The sequence below is a fragment of the Desmodus rotundus genome, chromosome 5 (genome assembly GCF_022682495.2).
Source record: "Desmodus rotundus isolate HL8 chromosome 5, HLdesRot8A.1, whole genome shotgun sequence".
Taxonomy (NCBI): Eukaryota; Metazoa; Chordata; class Mammalia; order Chiroptera; family Phyllostomidae; genus Desmodus; species Desmodus rotundus.
In genome coordinates this window covers 65,755,411-65,776,634 of record NC_071391.1, presented here as the reverse complement: position 1 = coordinate 65,776,634, position 21,224 = coordinate 65,755,411, and the positions used below count along the sequence as shown (strand labels likewise).

General features: G+C 37.6%; 1 protein-coding gene across 3 annotated transcripts in view; it reads right to left on the bottom strand.

Moving 5' to 3' along the window:
* TRPC6 (transient receptor potential cation channel subfamily C member 6) overlaps positions 1-21,224 on the bottom strand; it is a 116,385-nt gene that overhangs the window by 28,773 nt on the left and 66,388 nt on the right. For 2 of the 3 annotated variants that reach the window (XM_024574603.3, XM_053925727.1), the window contains exons 2-4: positions 13,337-14,111; positions 6,023-6,208; positions 3,195-3,359 (exon numbers count right to left, since the gene is read on the bottom strand). In XM_024574603.3, the coding sequence (XP_024430371.1) occupies positions 3,195-3,359; positions 6,023-6,208; positions 13,337-14,111 (1,126 nt within the window). Of the gene's footprint in view, positions 1-3,194; positions 3,360-6,022; positions 6,209-13,336; positions 14,112-19,312; positions 19,432-21,224 lie in introns of those variants that run through there. The other variant, XM_053925728.1, reaches the window with a different exon arrangement.

Genomic DNA, 21,224 nt, shown 5'->3' with positions numbered 1-21,224 from the left:
AGCAGCCTTCAAAATATTGTACAAAATTACCCAAAACACAAGAGAGCACAAATAAAATAGGAGAAGGAGAAGGCAAAAGACAAGCCAAAAAGAAAAGGTTGGGGACACAGAACAGGGTTGAGAATAAAGCTATCTACATGAGAGTGTGCCACAAGTCTGAAAACTCCAAAACTTGAGTTCTGCTATCCTGGACACATCCAGAGTCAATGTTCACTTATTTAGGGCATGGTCTCTGATCTGTGCCTCACTCCTGACCCGGCTGGCCTGCCTGCCTCATCGAGGCCTTTATGTAACGTTACTCCGTTATTTTATTGAAAAGGAACAAAGGAGAATCAAACCAGGTGTTTTTGCTGCTTATTAAACATTCTAGCTCAAAAGAAAAGCAAAAAAAGAAAGAAGGAAAAGTTTGCCCTGGCTGGTGTGGCTCAGTTGGTTGGAGTGTTGTCCCAAAGACCAGCTTTATCAGAGCACATGCCCAGGCTGCTGATTCAATTACTAGCCAGGCATGTCCGGAGGCAACCAACTGATGTTTCTCTCTCACATCAATGTTTCTCTCTCCCCCCACCCCCCCTAATCTTCTATGGCTCTCTTCTTCTACCTTTGTGATGTTCCTAAATAAACTTTCTCATATAATGTGAGTCTTCGCTCTGATTCTTCTCTTAGCCAGAACTCAAGAACTGAGGTTGCTGAACCAAGGTTAACACCTGGTACCATCTTTCCACTAACAAACTCACTGAAAGTAGTGTTTTTTCTTTAAACAAAGGCAGATTTTGGCACCATTTCATGGACTTTAGGAATTTAAATGATTTTCCATTTTAGTAAAATTTGTCAATTATATCTTCTGAGATGAAACAAATATCTGAAAAATAGCTCTAAAGGAGGGAATTCGTCAACTGAACAAGGTGAACAATTAATGTGCCTGGCAAACTATTGAGTGGAAACATTGAAAGAAATATTTGCTTTTAAATATTGTACATCATACTCTTTGAAGTATTTATTGATGACCAAGTACCTAACTACAAGATACCAAAATAGAAAAATGCTGACACTAACTTAAACTAAAATAATTTGAAATCACAGCATGCCCTTTATTGTAATGACCGTAATATAATTGACATTTCGGTTACAGAGGAAAAAGAAAATAAGTTAAGACAAAAAAGGTTTCTGAAAGGAGAAGAAAGCAAATTGAAGAAAGAAAACCAACTGCAAACAGAAACACGCTTCTGTCGGTGTACTTAGGCCTACAGTTTGATCTGGCTAAACTTGACTGGATGTATTAGAAATTTTTAAATATTTAAAATAGTACTTTCGGTAAAAGCATCAATGTACCTTAAGCAATCTTCCCCCATAAAAAATCAATTCTGTAGCCTATAAATAATGTTTATGTTCATTGCTAAATGGAAAAATTATAAAATGGATTTTACCATCATGCTTCAAAGGCTAAATAACAGTCAGTAAAATAGATTTTACTATGAGAAGAAAATACCTCGACAGTGCCCTTTTAATTTGATTATTTGTCTCAGTGTTCGTAAACAAGGACGGAAGACAGATGCCAGAAAGAAACATGGCCAGGGAAGAAGAAATATTGAAGGAAATCAGGTTAATTCGGATTCAATCAAAATTTAGGAAATGTGTAACTCTAAAGACTGCTAAAAATAATCTCTGTCAAAACTCCGGAAGACATTATGCTTTTGAACTCACTGGATAAAGGAGAGGACAATTATTCTGTTTAGAAAATATAATGTACTTCCTCACAGAATGATGTAATTCAGAAACTCCTCCCCTTTTAATTCATCTTCTCTGAAGACCCAGGAAATGTTAGTAGAAGCAGAACAGAGACTATATACATAGATGTAGTCTTTGTTCCAATAAGAACAATTTAGAATTTTTTTAAGTGGAATCTGTGATTCCTATGAATGAGGGAAGAAAAAAATTGTAACTTTCTAGAAGAAAGTCTATGCTATAAATTTCTCATTTAGCAAATCTCACTATTTTCATCATTTATATTTTATTTATGAGATGAATTTTGGGCCTTATATAATTTACAGAGAAAAATGTGGTGATAGGTTCTATACTCATAAGAAAATGCCCAGTTTCCAGGAATCCCTCTAATACTCTGGAAGTAATTATGAAGTCCACACTATATTTTAAAACAAATTTTTTTGCACCAGCTTTCTACCCAAAGCTGATGAGAAAGGTCCCTATAAGGTTAAAGCACAAAATATGTGACTGAGTAATAAAGCAGTATGTTAGTAATGGTGATATCTGTGTTTGTACCCACACGCTTACAAATGTTTGAAAATGTGTCATGCCCATGTTTAAGAACAGCAAGTGATTCAACTGACATTTTTGCAGAGCTCAGAAATAGGTGATCCAACAGACATTTTGCCATATAACTTTAGAATTATTTCAGTCTGACCCTCAGAATTGTAACTTAAATAGGTCCAGAAATGTGGCTTCAAAAGCACGGAAATAAGATTGTGGGCAATGCAGGACAGACAAATGTCTGTGCCTGTTAACAGAATTCAAACATCTGAACATCTTCAAACTTGTTCTGTCACACTGATGGAAGGCTCGGTCCATTTGAACATGTTTTCACCAAAGCCTGGGCAGATAGATTTGGGGGAGGGGGGAAGGCTGTCTTTGCTGTCAGCTGCATGGTACGCCATTCCTAAAATAAATATTCTTCACTGAAACAGCTACTATATTAGTTTTGATATGACCGTACCTTATTTAAATTAAGATTTCTCTGGTCATACTAGCTACAAAAATTTTCATCTCAAATTTTGCCAGAGGAAAAATAAAGAGAGAAACCATGTTTATCTTTTAGGATGTTATTTGAAATATCTGCTCAATACATATGGTAACCTCATTTAGACATATAAAAATATATGCATAGAGAGAAGAAAAGGAAGACAAAAAGGACATGCACTAACATAGTAACTGAGGCTTTCTTTTACATATTAACAGTGATGGTATTACAGGCGAATTTTCCCTTCTTTCCATTTCTTTCTGTATTTCCTAGCTAACATATGTTATTTTTGCAACATTAAAAACAGTAAGATTATTTAAGCTGAATGTGACCTTCATAAAATTTTAATTTGGGAAATACAATTTTCCATGCATAACTGGCTCTGATATATGCAACTTGACATACTTCCAGCAGATAACAGGCCCAGATTTCACAGACATACCTTGCTGCATGGAGCAAACCAGTACACGAGAGCCAGGAAGGGCAGTCCGACGGCAACAGCGAGGACCACGAGAAACTTGACCGCCATCGTCTGCTGCCGCAAACCAGAAAGGTTCTCATACCATATGGAGAGGAGCTGCTGTTGACAATTTGGATGAGCTACAAACTAGCAAGAAAATGACAAAACATTTAACATCTTAATTAAAGAAAAGTTCAACATAAGCTATTTTCTTTTATTCTGATATTTTGTTCTGTGCTTTCCCATGAAAAATATTGTCAGAATTAAGGAATGAACATAAAACATCTAGCTGACAGGCTCCAAGCAGGACGGCAGAATGTTCTAATATGTATTATATAAATTTGAAGATTCCAGTTTATTAAGCTTTTCCTTTATAACAAATGGGCTTTCTTTCAAAGCATGGAACACTTTTTGTAGTTTACTATTATAAAAAGATTCATCAATGTTTTACACAAGGACTTTTATAATTACGTGTTTTTCCCATCTAGAAAGAACAATGTAAAGACCCTGCTAGTCCAGATGTTTACATACTTTTCACATGGAAGGTTACCAGTAGGGAGGGGAGGGGGAATAGGGGAAAAAGTACAGGGAACAAGTAGCATAAATGGTAGGTAGAAAACAGACAGGGGGAGGTTAAGAATAGTATAGGAAATGTAGAAGCCAAAGAACATACATGTATGACCCATGGACATGAACTAAGGTGGGGGGAACGTGGGTGGGAGGGGGTTTGCAGGGCAGAGGGGAATAAAAGAGATTAAATGGGACAGCTTTAATAGCATAATCAGTAAAATATATTTTAAAGAAAAGAAGTACACCAGTTCTCCTGTATAGTTTACATTCGTTCAGCTGCCATCCCCAGGCAGGGCAAGAGTGACTCCCTGATCCAGGGGGAATCTGCAGGAGGCTTCAGGTCAGGATTTAAATGAACCATGGAGAGCCACGGGGGATTCGGGCATGTGGTTTGAAAGGGTATAGAAGGAGCCGTGCTGCGGGTAATGAAGTAGCAGCTCTGCAGTTTGTAGGGTTCTGGCCATGTGGCTTGGAAGGGAGTAGAAGAGCCGAGAGAGCCATGATGCAGCTGGAGTGAAGGTAGATTCCGGCGGGCTGCCAGTAGTGAGACAGGAGCCGTGTAGACTGTAGGAGCTGGTCTGCCATGGGCTAGTAAGAAAGTAGGCAAGCTGCTTTGGTTGTGCCCACTCTAGCAGACGTCAAAGCCATCAAGGAGCCTTCCTTGCAAGATGCTGACCCACTGCCTTGCAGACCTGGACTCTATCTGGACTTGCGGTTTGTGCCCTTCCTGGACTTCTCCAGGATCCAGTGCACCAGGGCACATGCTTTCCTGGACACATAAAGGCTGATGACAACGTACCCCAGATCCTGAAGGAGAGAGCTGCTGCATGAGGATGGTGACTTTGGAACTTCCCAGAGAGACTGGAGAACTGTTTGTGCAGCTGGCTTAAATAAGAATATGGGGAACTATTGGGTTTGCTTTCGGCTTGTAACCTTTTGGGGAACAAGGGAAGTCCTGGAACTTGCAGGAAAGAAGGGCTCCAAGCTGAAGTGCTCTGAGCCCCCCGCCCCAAGGCTGGAATATTGTAAATAAAGATCTGTTCCTTCCAAAAAAAAAAAAAAAAGGATACTATCTTTCCTGTACTGACATAAAACACTAAAGTTACTTTATACTAAATTCTCATTTATATATATATATATGGGTCTGTTTATGGATTGCCTATCCTATTTCTGTGCCATAAACTCAATAAAAAAACATTTTTTTCAGATTTTAAAAATTCTCATATATTTTTAATTGATTAAATTAAATTTATTGTGGTAGTACTGGTTAATGACATTATATGCTTCAGATGTACAGTTCTTTAACACATCATCTGTGTATTGCATCGTGCACTCACCACCCATAGTCTAGACTCCTTCCACCACCATATATTTGGCCCCTTTTATCCTCTTCATCTTCCCCTGGCCCCCTTCCCTCCCGGTATCCACCGTACTGTTATCTATGTCTGTGAATTCGTTTCACATATTTTTTTAAAAAAATGATCTCTACATAGGACAGACATTATTTAATATACAAAAAGCAACAACTTAAAATTTGTTTTAAATGATAAAGAATATTGAAAGATTAATAAAGGACAGGTTATATAAAGGAACTACAAATGGTTCCTAAGGATGGTTAACCTTCAAGATAAAACAAGATCCATTGTTTATCTTCTCAGAATGGTAAAGTTTGATAATACCCACTGTGAGTGGAAGAAATATTCCCTGTCATATACCATTATTGGCCTGTGTAAACTGGTGCATCTTATTTGAAGGAAAAAGCTTAGCTTCAAAAAAATTTTTTTAAAGGTATCACACATAACCTAGGAAAGCAGCCAAGGATTTGAGGAGAGGGGTACTATATAGAGACAGAGTAAAAATGTTCCGCAAATGAAGATACAGTTGGGGGAGATTCAATTGTGCTGAAGAAGAAATTGGAATATAACAACAAATGGAGATGGGTCTTTAATAATGATGTTCCCGTCATATAACAAACGCCTTGTGATTTGGACGCACAAAAGTCATGGTCATGTCATTAGTTAAGTACAGGAAAGTGACATCACTGCATAAGGAAATCAAGATTTTAAAGGCTGGCGTTCAGTGTAGGTGAGATGCCTCATAACTAGGCTCTTAGGATTCATCTGCCTAACGCAACTGTTAATTAGAAACACCCAGCTCATTTAGCTATGCCAACCCTGCATCCTTATTTAGCACCAATACAAACTGAAATAACATAAAATGGGCTTCATGCCTGACCTTACTTTTTTTACTTCATATTTAATGGCAAGTTTTAAACGGCTGAGATTTGGACGACCGTGATCTCCACCACTGTGGTGTGTTTCAACATCCCCGTTCAGAATGGCCTCGACTTCTTCGGTATTTCTGCACAGATCAAGGAGTCCGACCACAAAATCTTTGCACTGCATCGACAGTTTCTTGTAGTCATTCTAGGAAACAGAAAGAAACATAATAATAATAATAATAACAATAATAATGTAGAAGCAGCACCTTTTACTCTGATACTCAGTGGAATTTATCAGTAACTTGGTTTGCAAAGAAAACCATTTTTTAGGTTTACTCTTCTTTTCATATGCTTTAATTGCTGTCCTGCTGAGTGATCTCTGAACTATCTTAGCACCATAAGGATTTTCTTCACATTCTAAAAAAGGAAATTTGTCTACAGCATGATCAAATTCACCTGTTGATTCAGCAGAAATATAAAATAAGCAACTTTTCTCACTACTTTGAATACATCATATCTCTTATGTTCATAACTTCATCAGCTAGGCACTTAATAGGCATTTGGTAGGTCTTTGGAAGACTGTGTGAACGGTGTTGGTTAACTTGAGAAACAGGACATTTGGAGAGGTCCTGGAGAAAAACAAACACATACCACTTACATATGAAATAAATAGTTATTGAGGAACTCTACGTGCCAAACACGGGGTCAAAAGGCAAGTCTAATGTGAAGTCCACAGATTCTTTTCTCCAGAGAAAGGGAAGTTTAATGAAAATGCTTTCACTGTAAATTATCGCTGATGCTCTACTATATGCTGGCAAGAATTAGAGGATGCAGATCTTATTTAAACACCAACACTCCGGTCAAATTTACATACAGCATGAATTCACATGCCACCCAGGCCTTTCTAATATTTCCTTTCTCCTTCTTCTCTTACATTGAAATAACACCCTTTATAGCCCAATTTAATCAGGACAGCCAACTAGCTGTCACTTGTTGCATTGCAAGTGGATTATATGATCTCATTTAATCTTCACAGTCTCTTTGTTAGGTTAAATAATGTGTCCAACACCCTGCAGCCACTAAGTATCAAAAGCAGGCTTTAACCCTAATTCTTTCTGGCCCCAAACCCTTTGCCTTAAAGAATTATGCCATTTTGTCTCTGCTCTGTAAAATGCTTTCTATTTTTATCTTGAAAAACTGGGAGGCAAGCAGAGCAAATGCTATTCCCATTTTGCACATGAGAAAACTAGGGCCCCCCTGAGCTTTACAGCTTCAGTGGCAGAGTATTCTCTTAAAGCCAGCTTTGCAGATTCGCAGTTAACTGTCTCTTCCATCTTAAAGCCACCAATGCATTTTGGAATGAAAAAATCCCTTGGAGAGGTCAAGAGAGAAATATGTTGCAGAAAGACGATAAGCTCTGGGTGTCAGTCAATAGGGTAATATTTTGGAGAAGTCTATAAGAAAATGGCCTTACACTGGGTATGTGTAAATCACCTACCAAGGCTCCTCTCTGGAAATCATGACAAGTGAAGTTTTGATGCATTTAGGAACTTATAAACAGGCTACACTTTGCTAACTGCAAGCCCAAACAGTTTCTATAAAAACAAATTGATAAAACAAATTATGTCTTAGCTGAGAATGGCTCAAACCAGTTGAAAAAGGTATCTGGTCAGATAGTATAAGCAGAGTTACAAGGAAACAGCTTCACCCTTTTCCAATAAAAGTGTCAGTTATAGTCGTGGGTACAAACACTGAGGTGTGGATGTTGTACGTCTACTATATTCTGGTTAGAAACTTGGACTTATAGAGCTAAGTATACCTTTCATCATATCCCAGATATTCCATTTTTTTGCCGTGTGATCCTAAATACGTTAAAACTACTCTATGAGGCAGAAGCTATTATTGGTCTCATTTTAAGATGAGAAAACTGAGACTCAGTGAAATTAAATAAATGTAACGAGGTGACACATGCCAAGTTCACAGCATGGTGATGAGCATTAAGCAAGCATTCAATAAAATGTACTTATTTTATTTCATATCATCAAAGGCAAGATCTGAAAACAGGCCACTTCCTGACATTCGTCAGAACCCATGGAGCTATGACAAAATCCAATGCACCTCACCTCTCCTCCACGTAGTGCTCAATCCTGGATCCTTTTAAAGTCAAACATGCAATAGTCAAAATCGATACTCTGTAAAATTGTAGAAAGGCTCGCGGTGAAATCAGACATTGAAAAAGAGAGTATGACCCATCAACTGTGGAGTTATGCTTTTTAGGAAAAACCACAGGGACTGAAAAAGTAAAGTACAGGAGCTTTGTGCTTTAATACCATGTTTACAATTTACTGCTAATTCTCCAGGAAATTAAAAACCCAAAACCCACTTTAATAAAAAAAGGAAAGATTAAGATTCTGTTTTTAGAAATACATGCTTTTTTCACCTTGGGAATCCATTTACAAAGGTTTTCATATTTTAAGTTCTCTTAAATGGACATGTACACTCATTTACAATGAAATGTTGGCAGCAGTTCATTGGCCAGATGCGGCAGTGATTTTGGTTCCTTGGAAAGAGAAGTGAAGTTGGCGTCTTGATGTAGGTCTGGTTCTCGTCTCTGGTCACACACCCACACCAAACAACACACCATAAAATCAGAAGTGGGCGTTCGCCTATTAACCTTTGAGTTGAAAAGACATGGCTGATAATGGGCTTAAAGGACAGAGTTTAGCGATTATAAGACATAAAAATGTCCTTGTTAAAATTATCTTTTCAAAGGGTCATCTCAGTTGCACATGACGCAGTAGAAGAGATGTTAAGATCTGTGACTGCAATGTCTGGCTCTTCTTTCTGGACAAAGAATGAAGTTTGCTTCATACAAATTATCAGGGAAGAAGCATGCCTTACTTCTTTCACCAATCAACAGTCTGGGCTTTGGAGAAGGGCAGACCTGGGTTCAAAGTTAGGAGCAACCACTTTGAAACTAGTTGCATGGCTTTGGGCAAACGACTTAACCCCTTAACAGCCTCAAAATCCTTATGCATAAAATGAGGATAACACCAGTACCCATTTCCGGGGGTGCTGTGAAGATTGTGCCATATATGAATGCCAACTTCCTGGTAATTATTAGGATTGTTATTGTCTCATAAACAATATTCAGGTGCTCTCATTCCCTCAGCACAAAGCCGTGCTAACAAATGTAAAGCATGTTGGGATTCCTGGGCAGCATCTTCGTGCGTTCTTTAACACATATGCTATGCGCCAATTGTGTGATAGATACCAGAGTCCTACTAAGACAGGTGTTTGTAAAATGACATTATATGCTTGAAGATTAAGGTAAGTATTGAATATTATTACCTGTTAGCCAGCCATGCTCCCTAAGACCACAGGTAGCACTGGGTCTTTCCTGTTCTTGTAACTATTGTCACTAAGTGTCATATTGATCACTGAGCTCTGTTACAGCAGATGTGATGATTAGCAAGTCTTTACACAGAACCCACTGGGTAGGGTCGTAAGGGGTATAAAAATTACACAACTCTACAGAAAAGGTAAAGAGATGAGATGCAATTTCAAATATGAATTAAAGACATTTTCTTAGATAAGGTGGATGCTACTGACTTTCATGTTGATTGCTGGCCATCATCAGTGGCTATATATTTAACGTAACACAGTGTTTGACAACCAGCTTTTACTGTTCCCTTCGCATAGAAATTCTCAGGTCCCACTGACCTGGCAGAGCAGCAATGAAGTAAGTAAACAAGGGATGTCAGGGGCTGAGGCCACTTATGGTGTAAATTGCTGCACTTAACTTCCCTCCCTAAGTGCTGCCTTGCCTTCGATCTAAAATTCTGCCAGAAGGAGATTTTCTCTGCCCATCTATTTCAAATTAGAATAGGAAACTCAATGGTAACAACATACTCACACCCCCATACACTTTAGCGTATTTATTTGTTTACATATCTGCCTCTCGAGTAGATTCAAATATCCTTCAGAGCAAAGACTACTGTAGATCTTACTCATCTCTGAGCCCTTACATCCTAGCACAGCTGTGGCACATGGTAGGTAATCAAAACTGCGTTGGGTGATGTAAAGACAGGAACAAGGCCTGGAACAAAACACACCTAGATTTTAGTTTTTGCTCTGCTACTTAATATTTATATAATCTTGGAAAGGTCACTCACTGTATTTTCTAGCTTTCGGCTAATTTCTCCTAGTTATAGAGAACTTAAATGTTGCTATATCATAAAGTTAGAGTGTAAATCACTTCGAATAATCCAGAAAGCTCAATAATGGTACATTTCCTCCTTCCTCTTTGGTCTGGTTCCCAGCCCTGTGCTTCTGATGCTGTGACTTGCCTTGTCTCTACTTAGCACTGTCACCACAAAGTGATACCCGTTGTCACTTTGCTAAGGTCTAACAAGTCACACTGCCTTTCTACTAACAAAAACTATTTTTCAGCTCAATCAGTTTCTTAAAGGATATTGCTTTCAAACAATGCCAGGCATTTTTGAACATCGGAACACCAGAGCATAGCAACGGTTTAAAAGCAGATGGAGCAGGAGTTGCTCTACCTTCCCCTTTCTCAAAGTCAACGGCAGAGGCATCTGGAGGGCCCTGCGCATGTTTAGGCACAGGTCCCTGGGAAGACATGAAGGATCTGCAAAAGCTCCAGAAAGGCTGCTTTTCCAGAGTGACAGGGAAGATGACAGTCCCTGAAGTATAAAAGAGGTGACTTTAGGGTAAAGAAAACATTGTTGCCACAAGCAACCTAAAAGTTCAAAAAGGGTTTAGAGACACAAGTCATAAGTACATAATGAGATGTTAGAAGGAAATTAGAAATTTGGGAGACTACATTTGCTGACAAAACCATCCCTGGTGTTGACCTCCTCGTCTGTAAGATTATTCTACCTTTTGTGAACTTCGTCTTGAGTCAAGGAGAGAGGCCAGCAGTCTTGCTCTCCTGGTATCAAAAAGATAAGTTCCGGATGTTCCATTTTTTTGCTGACTTGACATTTGTTGCAAAAATTAGGGTTAGTGGAAGTTTAAGGTGGCTGAGAAAAGTTCAATATAAAAATTGGATTGGAGTGGGTGAAAAAATTTGAATCTGGTTTCTCCCCATTCTCTTTAAAGACATGCAATGCCTCAGGTCTATTCATTTTCTTTTTATTCCTGTGGCTTCATCTAGTTATCAGATTTTTCTGCTGTGGTCTGATTGTACCTCTGCATGGAACCAGCTACAGACCTGGTGATAAGAGCAATTTGTTTGGCTTAGGAGATTCAAGGAGCAAAACTGAAATTGCCCGTGAAACTCAGCAGCAATTCATCCGGCCTCTTATTAATGAAAGGGGAGAACCTGGGAGTTGCTTAAAGAAGCTATATGTTAGACCATACAGAAATCTTTGTGAAAGTTCCCATTTTCTGACTCACAAAATAGATCAGTTGGCTTCAGATATGCAAAGACTTTCCAAGGGACCACAGAATATTGATAGCTTTAAGGGAATTGATTCCCAGATCCTCAACTTTACTAAAACTGATTTCCTTAAAAATACATCTTTTGCCCTTTTACAAAAGAATTCCCCACTTTACCCATGTAGCCAGCAATAAGGAATCTCCCTTTAATGATTAATTCCAGTACCACACACCCTGAGGGGTCCCTAAATTTCCCTTCCCTCGTACCCATTTCTGTTGAAGATAAAGCTTAGTGGTAGAAATACAATGTGCTGGTTCATGTTAGGATGTTCTGAATTTAGAAATATGGTACCGTGTGGTGATAGGAACCATGATAACTTTTGTTTAATACACTCTCCTCTTCATTATCCAACAATCATTGTCAAAAAAGTGCATCCCTCTTGAGTGATAGTTGGTGACAGAAAGGGAAAAGAAGGCTTCAGTAGAGAATAACAATGCAAAAATAAAATTTTCATGTACTTAAATGTGTGATTCTTTCAAACTAGTCTGAATACTCCTCTTTAGAATATATCATTAGTTAAAATGAGAGGCATCTCAAATGACCAAGGTACAAAAAAGCTAGTGAGGATGATCCTTTTTAATGTGGCTTGGAATGCTTTACAGGACTCAAAATTTTCATAGGACATTGGCTGACACACTTGGATAAAACTTTTATGTGATTTTTTTTCAGATTCACTATGTGTAATTTACTAAGGTAGTTATCAAATAATATCAAGAAATATTGAGTCCACCTACAGTCAACCCTCTTTTAATTTTATTCCATAAAATCTTTAATAACTTATATATCTTATTAACAAAAACTAAAGTAACATCCTGGCTTCCTTACCAAGATATTTTTAGTAGGATATACCTTTTTCTCTCATTAAATACATAACAAAGGTGTGGCCATGATTAATCCCACTAAGAATTTGTTTCCAATAAGGATTATGTCATATAGTCAAATTTATTTTCAAATTTGTATATATTTGTTATATTAAACAATGGTGTTTAGTTTATGTTGCTTTGTTCAAATGCAAAAATAATAGATGTAAAATTAACTTTTTCAGAATATTTTTAACACCTAGAGCCTTATGCTCATAGGAAATTAAAGTAAAAAATTTCACATAGGTATATACATATATTAAATTTTGCATATATATAGTGACTATGGAGACTATAATAAAAGCTATTACATTAAGAATCACATTTCTGGAGGAAATTGGACTGAAAAAGGAAAGATATAGCTATTCTGAATGTTAAAGAAGATGTTCACTTACTTGTAAAATAGGCGTGAGGGGCATCACATCATTAGAGCATTTAGAGGCCCCTGGATACATCTGGCAGAGCAATTTAAGAATTCTATCTTTAAATGCCAATATTTGTACCATGCGGAAGGTGTGCATGCACCTGTCTCTCAAGTCAGACTGTGACTTCCCTCAGCTGGTCCATCTTTCTGACCTCAACAGCATGGGTGACCATGCTCTGAATGCCAAATCCATGCTTTATAGGAGAAAGAACCTGGGCTCGAGGGTGCAGTATACCTGGATTCTGGTACCAGCTCTGTCATTTACCAGTTGTCGATCTGGGGCCTCACTTAGCCTTTCTACACCTCCATTTCTCCACCTGAAAAGGAACTAATATCTTCTCATGGTTGTGATAAAGATTAGACATAATAACTGTAAAATGTCTGTGATATAGCAGAATATCTCTAAGTGGTAGCAATCGTAACTTTTACTACATATAATTAGAACAAAGAGCTTATTGGAAAAAAAATACATTAAATTACCTCCTGACTACAGTACCCCGTACAATGCTGACCACACAGTGGAAGTTTGTGCATACACCTTGACTTTGACTTATGAAGGATGAAGTCCTTATGTTAAAGACCTACCTTGAACTCTTTCTCAATGTTGGCCAGCACTGCTAGCTCATTGCTGAGTTCTAAAGCTGTCATGACTGGATCTTCACTAGACAATGACAGATAAGCTGGACTTGCCAGACCTTTATAGGCATTGATCCTAGATCTGGAGTGGCTAAAGGAATCATGTTTCTGTTTCTGGTTGCATTCATTGCATTTGCAGAAGTAATCGTGAGGCCGTTCAATCCGAGCACCCTTCCGCAAGAGGGTGTGCACGATTTCGTATTCCTGGCAGTGGGCAGCCAGAATGACAGGAGTCACATCGTGGGAGAACCGTGTGCCATCCTCATCATAGGCATAAAAATCATCTTGCTGGAGTTCAGACTGGCTGGGGCTGGTTGCTAACCTCTTTCCTTCAGCAAAAGCTGGATGATTGAGAATGGCTTCCACAATCCGAACATAGCCTTTACTAATAGCTAGAAGCAAGGCATCCCCAACACGAGAGAGATTTTCTTTCTTGAGTAGAAGTTCTGTAATTTCCAGGTGCTCGTTGGCCACTGCCAACTGCAGGGCATTCTGGCCCATGTAATCCACACAGTTAACGTTGAGTGACAGGCATTCTTCCAACATCTTTCTCACCACTGGGATGTTGCCATATTCAGCTGCATCTAAAAAGCGCTCCTCTTCAGCAGATAGGCTTGTTGAGTGATCATTAAACATGTATGCTGGTCCTCGGTTAGCTAACCTTCTCCCCTTCTCACGGAGAATTGTCTGCCGCCGGTGGGCCAGTCTGTTGTCGGTGCCTCGGCTGTAATAAAATAGAAAAATTGTTAACAAATCGTATCAAGAGCAATTTAGTGTGCCGAATGACTTACCATCTAATTGCAATCTCCCAGTATATTAGATTTTGTCTCATTGTCTCTAGACCAACTCTAATATAAAATGAAGATGCATTTATTTGCTAATGGATTCCAAGAACTGTTCCTTTAAGAAAGCCAAGTACTTTGCATATTTTAACATTCCAATTTAGGAAGAAGACTGGCAATTCCCATGATCTCTCTGTGCCATTCACATAGAGATTAATATGTGTTTCTCATTCACAGATGGTATAGACATAAGAAAGACCCATGATCAGTCACCATTATGATATAGAATATGAAAATATTTTTTAAATAGTAGAAAAATAGCAAATCCATTCATATTAACACATACTTATTGAGTCCAGAGCCAGACATTATTTAAAGCCCAGAATAACCAATGTTATTGGTTTGAAAAAAAAAAACCTTTTCTACCCTTATAACTCTTGTAGTCTAAAGGGCAAATGGACAATTACCACAATACCTTGTTATAGCTGTTTAATTAAAACTATAGCAGGGTCAGCCAGCTTAGCTTGTAGGAGAAGCTGACTTGTCAAAAATAAAAGGATGAGTAGGAGTCAGGTGAGAGTGTGTTTGGGAAGGAGAAACAGGGGCCAGGTGCAGGTGGAGCGCTTTCTCCAGGAGAGGGATCAACTATATGCTACCACATAGATTTCATTAACAGGGAACATTAATGCTTCAACTCTGCTAGGCATTGTTCTAAACATTATTGGAAATTTGAGACAATTGTGATCCAGATTGTAAGTGGGAAGGGATTCTGCTGTGATGGAGACAGTTTTCCAAGACTGGCCCGCCTTCAATGTGGCCTTTAGTCTGTGATATGAAGAGAAAGTGATTCCTCCTCTGATCAAAATTCTACAATGGGTTTTTTTTCTTAGTGAGTCATAACTTTATGTCTTAACATCTTTTTGAGCTTGAAGGGCTCAAAGCTTATCACTATCACTAACTAGAAACCAGAAAAGGACAAGTTCTTATGGAATAGAAAAAGGTCCAGTTATTGGGGAGCCTGAAAAGAAGGAAAAATTGTGATTGATTACTGATGTGATTGATGCCCCCTCTCTTTATAAAAGCCCTCCCACTTTAAACATAATCACAAACTCCCCAGTATGAAAAGACTTTAGCTAGAACCACAGATCCCATAAACCAGAACCCCCTGCAATGTGGCCAGGCCTAGAGAACCTAAATCTCTTTCCCTCCTAGCCCTGATCCATCCTGATGCCCAATCTGCAGGCAATGCTGTCTATGGTAGAGTAATGCCCGAATGAGTTAGCAAAACTGCAGCAACTCAGAAGTAGATTATGGTTCTCCAAGGAGCTTGAAGAGTATGCTGCCATATTCCCAAATATTTTCCATACGTTTTCATTCAACTTTGAATCCTTTAGCCATCCAAGGCCTCTTCAAAACCAATGAGGCTGAGGTTTCATAAAAGAGACAACTTTATAAATGACATGAAGGGCCAACATCCAGACAATAATTTCTAAGCTGGGTCTTTAGATAATGTATATTTAACTTTTATTAAGTGAAAAGGCAATAATTCTACAACTATTTTGTTTTCTCTAGCCATTTTTTGTTTTTCAATTCCATTTTAAATTTTATCAGTTATGCATGTCCTTATTTTAAGGACTCGATAAGCTTGTTACGAAAACCAACAGTCTTTTGTTCTTCATTTCCCCATTTCCAGATCCCCAGTGACAATAAATTTCAATTATTGTAGCTGATTATTTGATAATTTAAGCCCTTATATCCATATGACTTGCTAATATTGCTATTTCTTAATTTTCCAGGTTTGGCATTATCTATGGACTTCCTATTATAAAAGTTCAGAATTCAGCTCACTTTCCCAATCTCCCACCACGCCTTCACACTCACAGAGACACACACAAATCAGCCTCATGGTCCCTTATCGTTCCAGTATAATTACATTATAACTTTTATTAGATAACTATTTACACTATGACAATACAAGTGCTAGTCATAGCAAGCAGTATACTATTATGTCTTTTCTGGTAAAGCTTCCCTATGTCCTGAAACCCAGTAGTTAAAAGTTCTCTTTCTATATTCATATGCTTAATGTTCTAGATATTTATGACTAATTCAACAAAATTCTCTTCTTCAACGTAAATCTTCCTTTAATACATTCAACATACAACGTGTTTTTTCTGTTTTAGCTTCTTGAAGAATCTCTTCTGTAGTCTTCTGAGGTGCTGCCAACCTGGGCTGGCTGCTGTCTAGACCTGAGGAATGTATGTTCTCTTTGAATCTTCCTTTTAGCATCATCCCAAGGATTCTCTTTGTTTTGCTTTTATGTTGGGTTTCTTGTTTTCGGTATCGCAGATCCTCTTTTCTTCTTAGTTTATTCTTGTGTCTAGTATAGCATATCCTCCAGTCGCTGACTGAGAAATACACATGGGAGGTAAATTTCTTGAGATTTTGCATGTCCAAAAATGACTTTGTACTATTGCCAACCTTAATTACTAATTTGCTGGGTAGAGAATTCGAAGTTGACAATAACTTTGAAAGTCTTGTTCTGCTAGAATCTGGTTTTTGTAGTTGCTATTGAGAAGTACGATTCTGGATATTTTCTTTGTGCTGACCTAAAATTACAAGATTTTTTTATTGGAGGGAATCTCATTTCCTCCATAGTTCTGGACATTCAGTAAACCTTTTAATCTGGGAAAATGTGTTCTTTTCTGAGAAACATTATTTGCTTATTTTCTGATAATTTTGTGTCATATTTTCAGTGCTGTTTCTGGAACTCCCTTTGGATGTTGGATATTCTGGATTTATTTTTTAAGTTTTTATCTTTTTTCCTATTTTTTCATTATTTATTGTTTTGCATTATACTTTTGGGTATTGCTTCAATTTTATGCTCTAATATATCTTTTGAATTTTTTTCTGCTATCATAATTTTAATTTTCAAAAACATATTTTTGTTCTTCAAATGTTTCTTTATATAACACCAGAAACAAGTGTTATATAAAGAAAATATATAGCAGAAGAAAAGCAAAAAAGCCTTCAAAACATAGTATCTTGTTTTATCTAGTTATGGAGATATTGTGATAAAGACTATACAGATCAGAATACTTCAGAGAATTTACTCTTAAGTTGCTTTTCTTGTTTGTTTGCTTTGTTCCCTATATCATTCTTTCCATCTACAAAAAACTAATTATTAATTCTAATATTTTTCAAAGACAGTGGAATTTTCCCTCAGAATTAGCCAGACTCTAATGTTGACTTTAGCAGGTGATGTTAGAATTGAGTTTGCAGAACAGCAGCATTATTTCTGAGTTAGCTGGTTGGATGGGGTAGAAGAGACAAGAGGTCCCCAAAATTTCGTTACATAAGCAACCATCCACCATGTTCCTCCTGAACTTCTGAGCTCTCTTCTTTTCTCTCTGTCCATCACTTTTCTAATAACCTCTTTAGCCTTTCACTTCCTTTTTTGTCTTCTTTACATATCACATTCTATAGTTTCGGTTGTACACAAGAGGAAGTTCAGTAATTAGTGGAAGGGGAAGTGTCTGCTGAACATAGATAAGGCTTTGAAAAAAACTATAAAAAATTAAGGGAGAAAAGAGCAAGTATTCAGGGATTTATAAAAGTGAGATGAAAGTGCTATAAGAATGAGAACTTGCAAGAAAAGTTCTCGTGTAACTAAAAAATAAAAAGACATAAAACTGACACAAAATAGTACCAGAAGACCAAGAACCAACCCTGTTTTTTGCTCTCTTTCTTCCTGAAAATAAGAGGAATAATTGTTCCAGCCTATGTCACGGGATTATTTCCAGGGTCAATTGCAATTATAATATGGAAAGTGCTTAAATTTAGGTTTCATTGTTTTTTATAGTTAAGGGAATGTGCATTTACATAAACAAGAAGACACTGACTTTGTCATGTTTTAGCTGTTATTCAGTTAGAAAACCCATGAAAAGACAAGAATTGCAATTATGTGTAAACATAATTGGTGTCAGCATTTTTTGTCTTTTTACAGAGAGAACAAATATAATCACTAGCTTTACTCATATTTCAATTTTTATTCTGGTTTCCAAAGTTTTATTTGTTTATATAACACCTGAAAATTTACACTGAGGTGGAATAAGCCTGAGTTGTGACATCTTTAATTCTAAAATCTTAAAGTAACAATTTATGATTTAAATGCCCATTTATTTGAATAATGACAAATTCTCTTTTAGCAAGCCACTAATCTTAATGGTCTTTCCTATTTCCTTCTAAACTATGATGGCTTTCATATCTATAACTCCCATCCTTTTGAAGAAACAGCAGAGACATTTCCATAGAAAATATTATCCTCAGTTTTAGAGCATCTCTTGCCTCTCTCATTGGGACCACAATATTTACCATATGCAGGGACATCATCATTTTGTAAAAAAAAGGCCCAGATTATCATCCTCTCTTTAGCACTGTCAACAGTAAAGCACGAAGCAGAGTGTTTCCGGAGGTGGTTACGATTGCATTAGGAAGACGACTACTGCTTGCACGATGAAGGCAGTACCGGGAGAACAGCAAGGCTGCTTGCATGTTGACAGAACAAAATGCACGCTTGGCTGCCTCCTTGTCTTCCCTTAGAGGAGCAAAAGGCTCCACGTACATTATTGTCACAGGTGCTGTCGCTTAATCCCCAACTTTCAGATGCAAAAGCAAAATGTGTAAAACAACTTTTTAGATGACAAATATGTGAAGCCTTTCAAGAAAAATACTAGATGTCACCAGGTTATGTTACCTCTCTGAGAACAGATTTCTTCATAAGTCTACGTATTACAGCATTCTACATGAACTGCCTATGTAACCTCGAAAATCTTCTACTAGAACGAACACACAAAGCACTATGTCAATAAAAGAGCTAGTGCCATTCCAGCCCAAGGCACACTTTTGCAAAGTCGGCTCTTGTATTTAAGAAAAATATTTACTAAGCATGTTTCTTCATCCATTTAGCCATACTTAGCATGGTTGAATGTTTAGTTACCCACATTTTGATGTGTGTATTTTTAAAATTTGTTTAATCACACACAAAATACATATAAATACCAGTTCTAGAACAAAGAGTAACTAGCCACTGCCCCCATGGTACTCAAATATTGATTAGGTCATGAAATCAACAGTTTTGACATACCTCATTTTCCTGAATCTTTTTGCCGGAGAAATAGTGCCTGTTGTCCCAGATACTGAGAGATGGAATAATCCATCTCTACTGAAAATGCCGGCAACGCCAATTAGCTTCTGAGTCGAATGGACTGTGTGCTTGAGTCCAGAGCGTGTACAGTAATTTCCTGTACTTCCTGTTCAAAATATGAGGCACCTTTACCAGATGGAGCTGCTCCTATACAAGCTAAACTCTGCATGAACCATCTAGCTTAACTTTTATTCTTTCCCTCAAGAATACTTAACAATATTTCAATCAAACCACAATTCTACTAAACCAGAAGTGTTAGAAATGTATATGACATACAACTATTCCAGGCAGCATGGAAGAGCCAGAAGAGTAGGCTTTTAAATTCATCCCAGGAAGGTGAAATATAAAGGAAATCCCAGAATATGTATTTTATTATATACGCAATTATCCATGGGAAAAAATGGACTTGGGTATTTAGAAATTAACAATCACCACAACTAGCAATTTTGTAGACTACTTTAGGGGGATGAATGATAAAAGGAGTTTTATTCTGATTTTATAAAAATGAGACCATTATTACTGTCTATTTAATCTCTGATCACATACCCATCTCCCTTCCTCCATGGTTGAGGGAGCACTAATCAATTAAAGCGGTTTTCCTTCATCTCATGAGAGCAAGGACTATTTTGCCTTATTCCCCACTTAATCCTCAGTGCTCAGCAGAAAAGCACATTGCAAGCACTTTGAACATAACTGTCAAATGCATGAATCCCTCTTGTCAAAGGAATAAAGTTCAAAGCCTGTTTGTTCACTAGTAAGCCGACAGCAAATCACTACCATGTACAACCGTACAAACAAAAAGAAACAAAACATAAAGGTTGAACCATAGTGTTCCCTGGTGTAAACATAGTATTTTATATTCATTTCAAGTAAGTAGCAAGCTCAATGGGGAATGAAGAAAGTTAAAAGGCATATTTTTTAATGACATCCTTGTGACTTGTCTTTGATCCAGAAGTGGAGATTTTCTTGTCCTTAAAGGCAGAACTAGTATTCTCTCATCTCTCCTGCTCTCTCTGCCTTCCCTTGACATTGTATATAGAGCATAATCACCCATCTTCACAATGCGTTACTAAACCCCTTTAACGCCAGACAGTTTTCTTGATAGCAATCATTTATTTTGACTCAATCAGCTCTGATTTTCCCCAGTGGACTCCTCTCATTCCATCAAAGACCGACTTTCCGTTTGATCAGTCACACATCACGCCACTGCCTTGTTACTTCACGAGGGAAGTAGCCTGAACTGTGTGTCACCTTTAGTTGGGAACCTGCAGAAGTGTGACTGAAAAATGTCTTATGCATGTTACATGTTGTTACCTTGTTTATTTTTATCACCAATTTGTGCATCAACTAGAAACTTATGTGGGAGAATAAAAACATGAGTAAATAATGGAACAGTTACAGAAACGTGACTTTTTATAAAACAACTAAGTCTGAAATATCATTTTTTCTTTTCAGGCCGCTGTTTGTGGTTTAATTTCATGAGTCGCATCTTACTCCTTTGAAATGCTCTTGAGTAGATCTCCAGGTGCGTGCATTTATTTTAATCTATTTTAATTGAGTACTCAGGAATATTAAAAAGTTTGTGTGTAATACAAGGAAAATGCATCCCAATTATGTCATCAGAGAAAGAAGTTTAAACCCTTTGCTTCTATTTTCAACAGCCATCATAAAGCATATTTTCCCATTCCACAAATAACTTCTGTGTGAGGCAGATTCCAGGCAGGAAAAAGATATCATACTTAAATTGGGTAATCTGAGAAGTTTAGCGGAGAGATTCTAGGAATATGTGGGCAGGGGTTAGGGAAAATCAACATGGCGGCCTGCAACACCCAGGTCTAAGCCAGTATAAGCT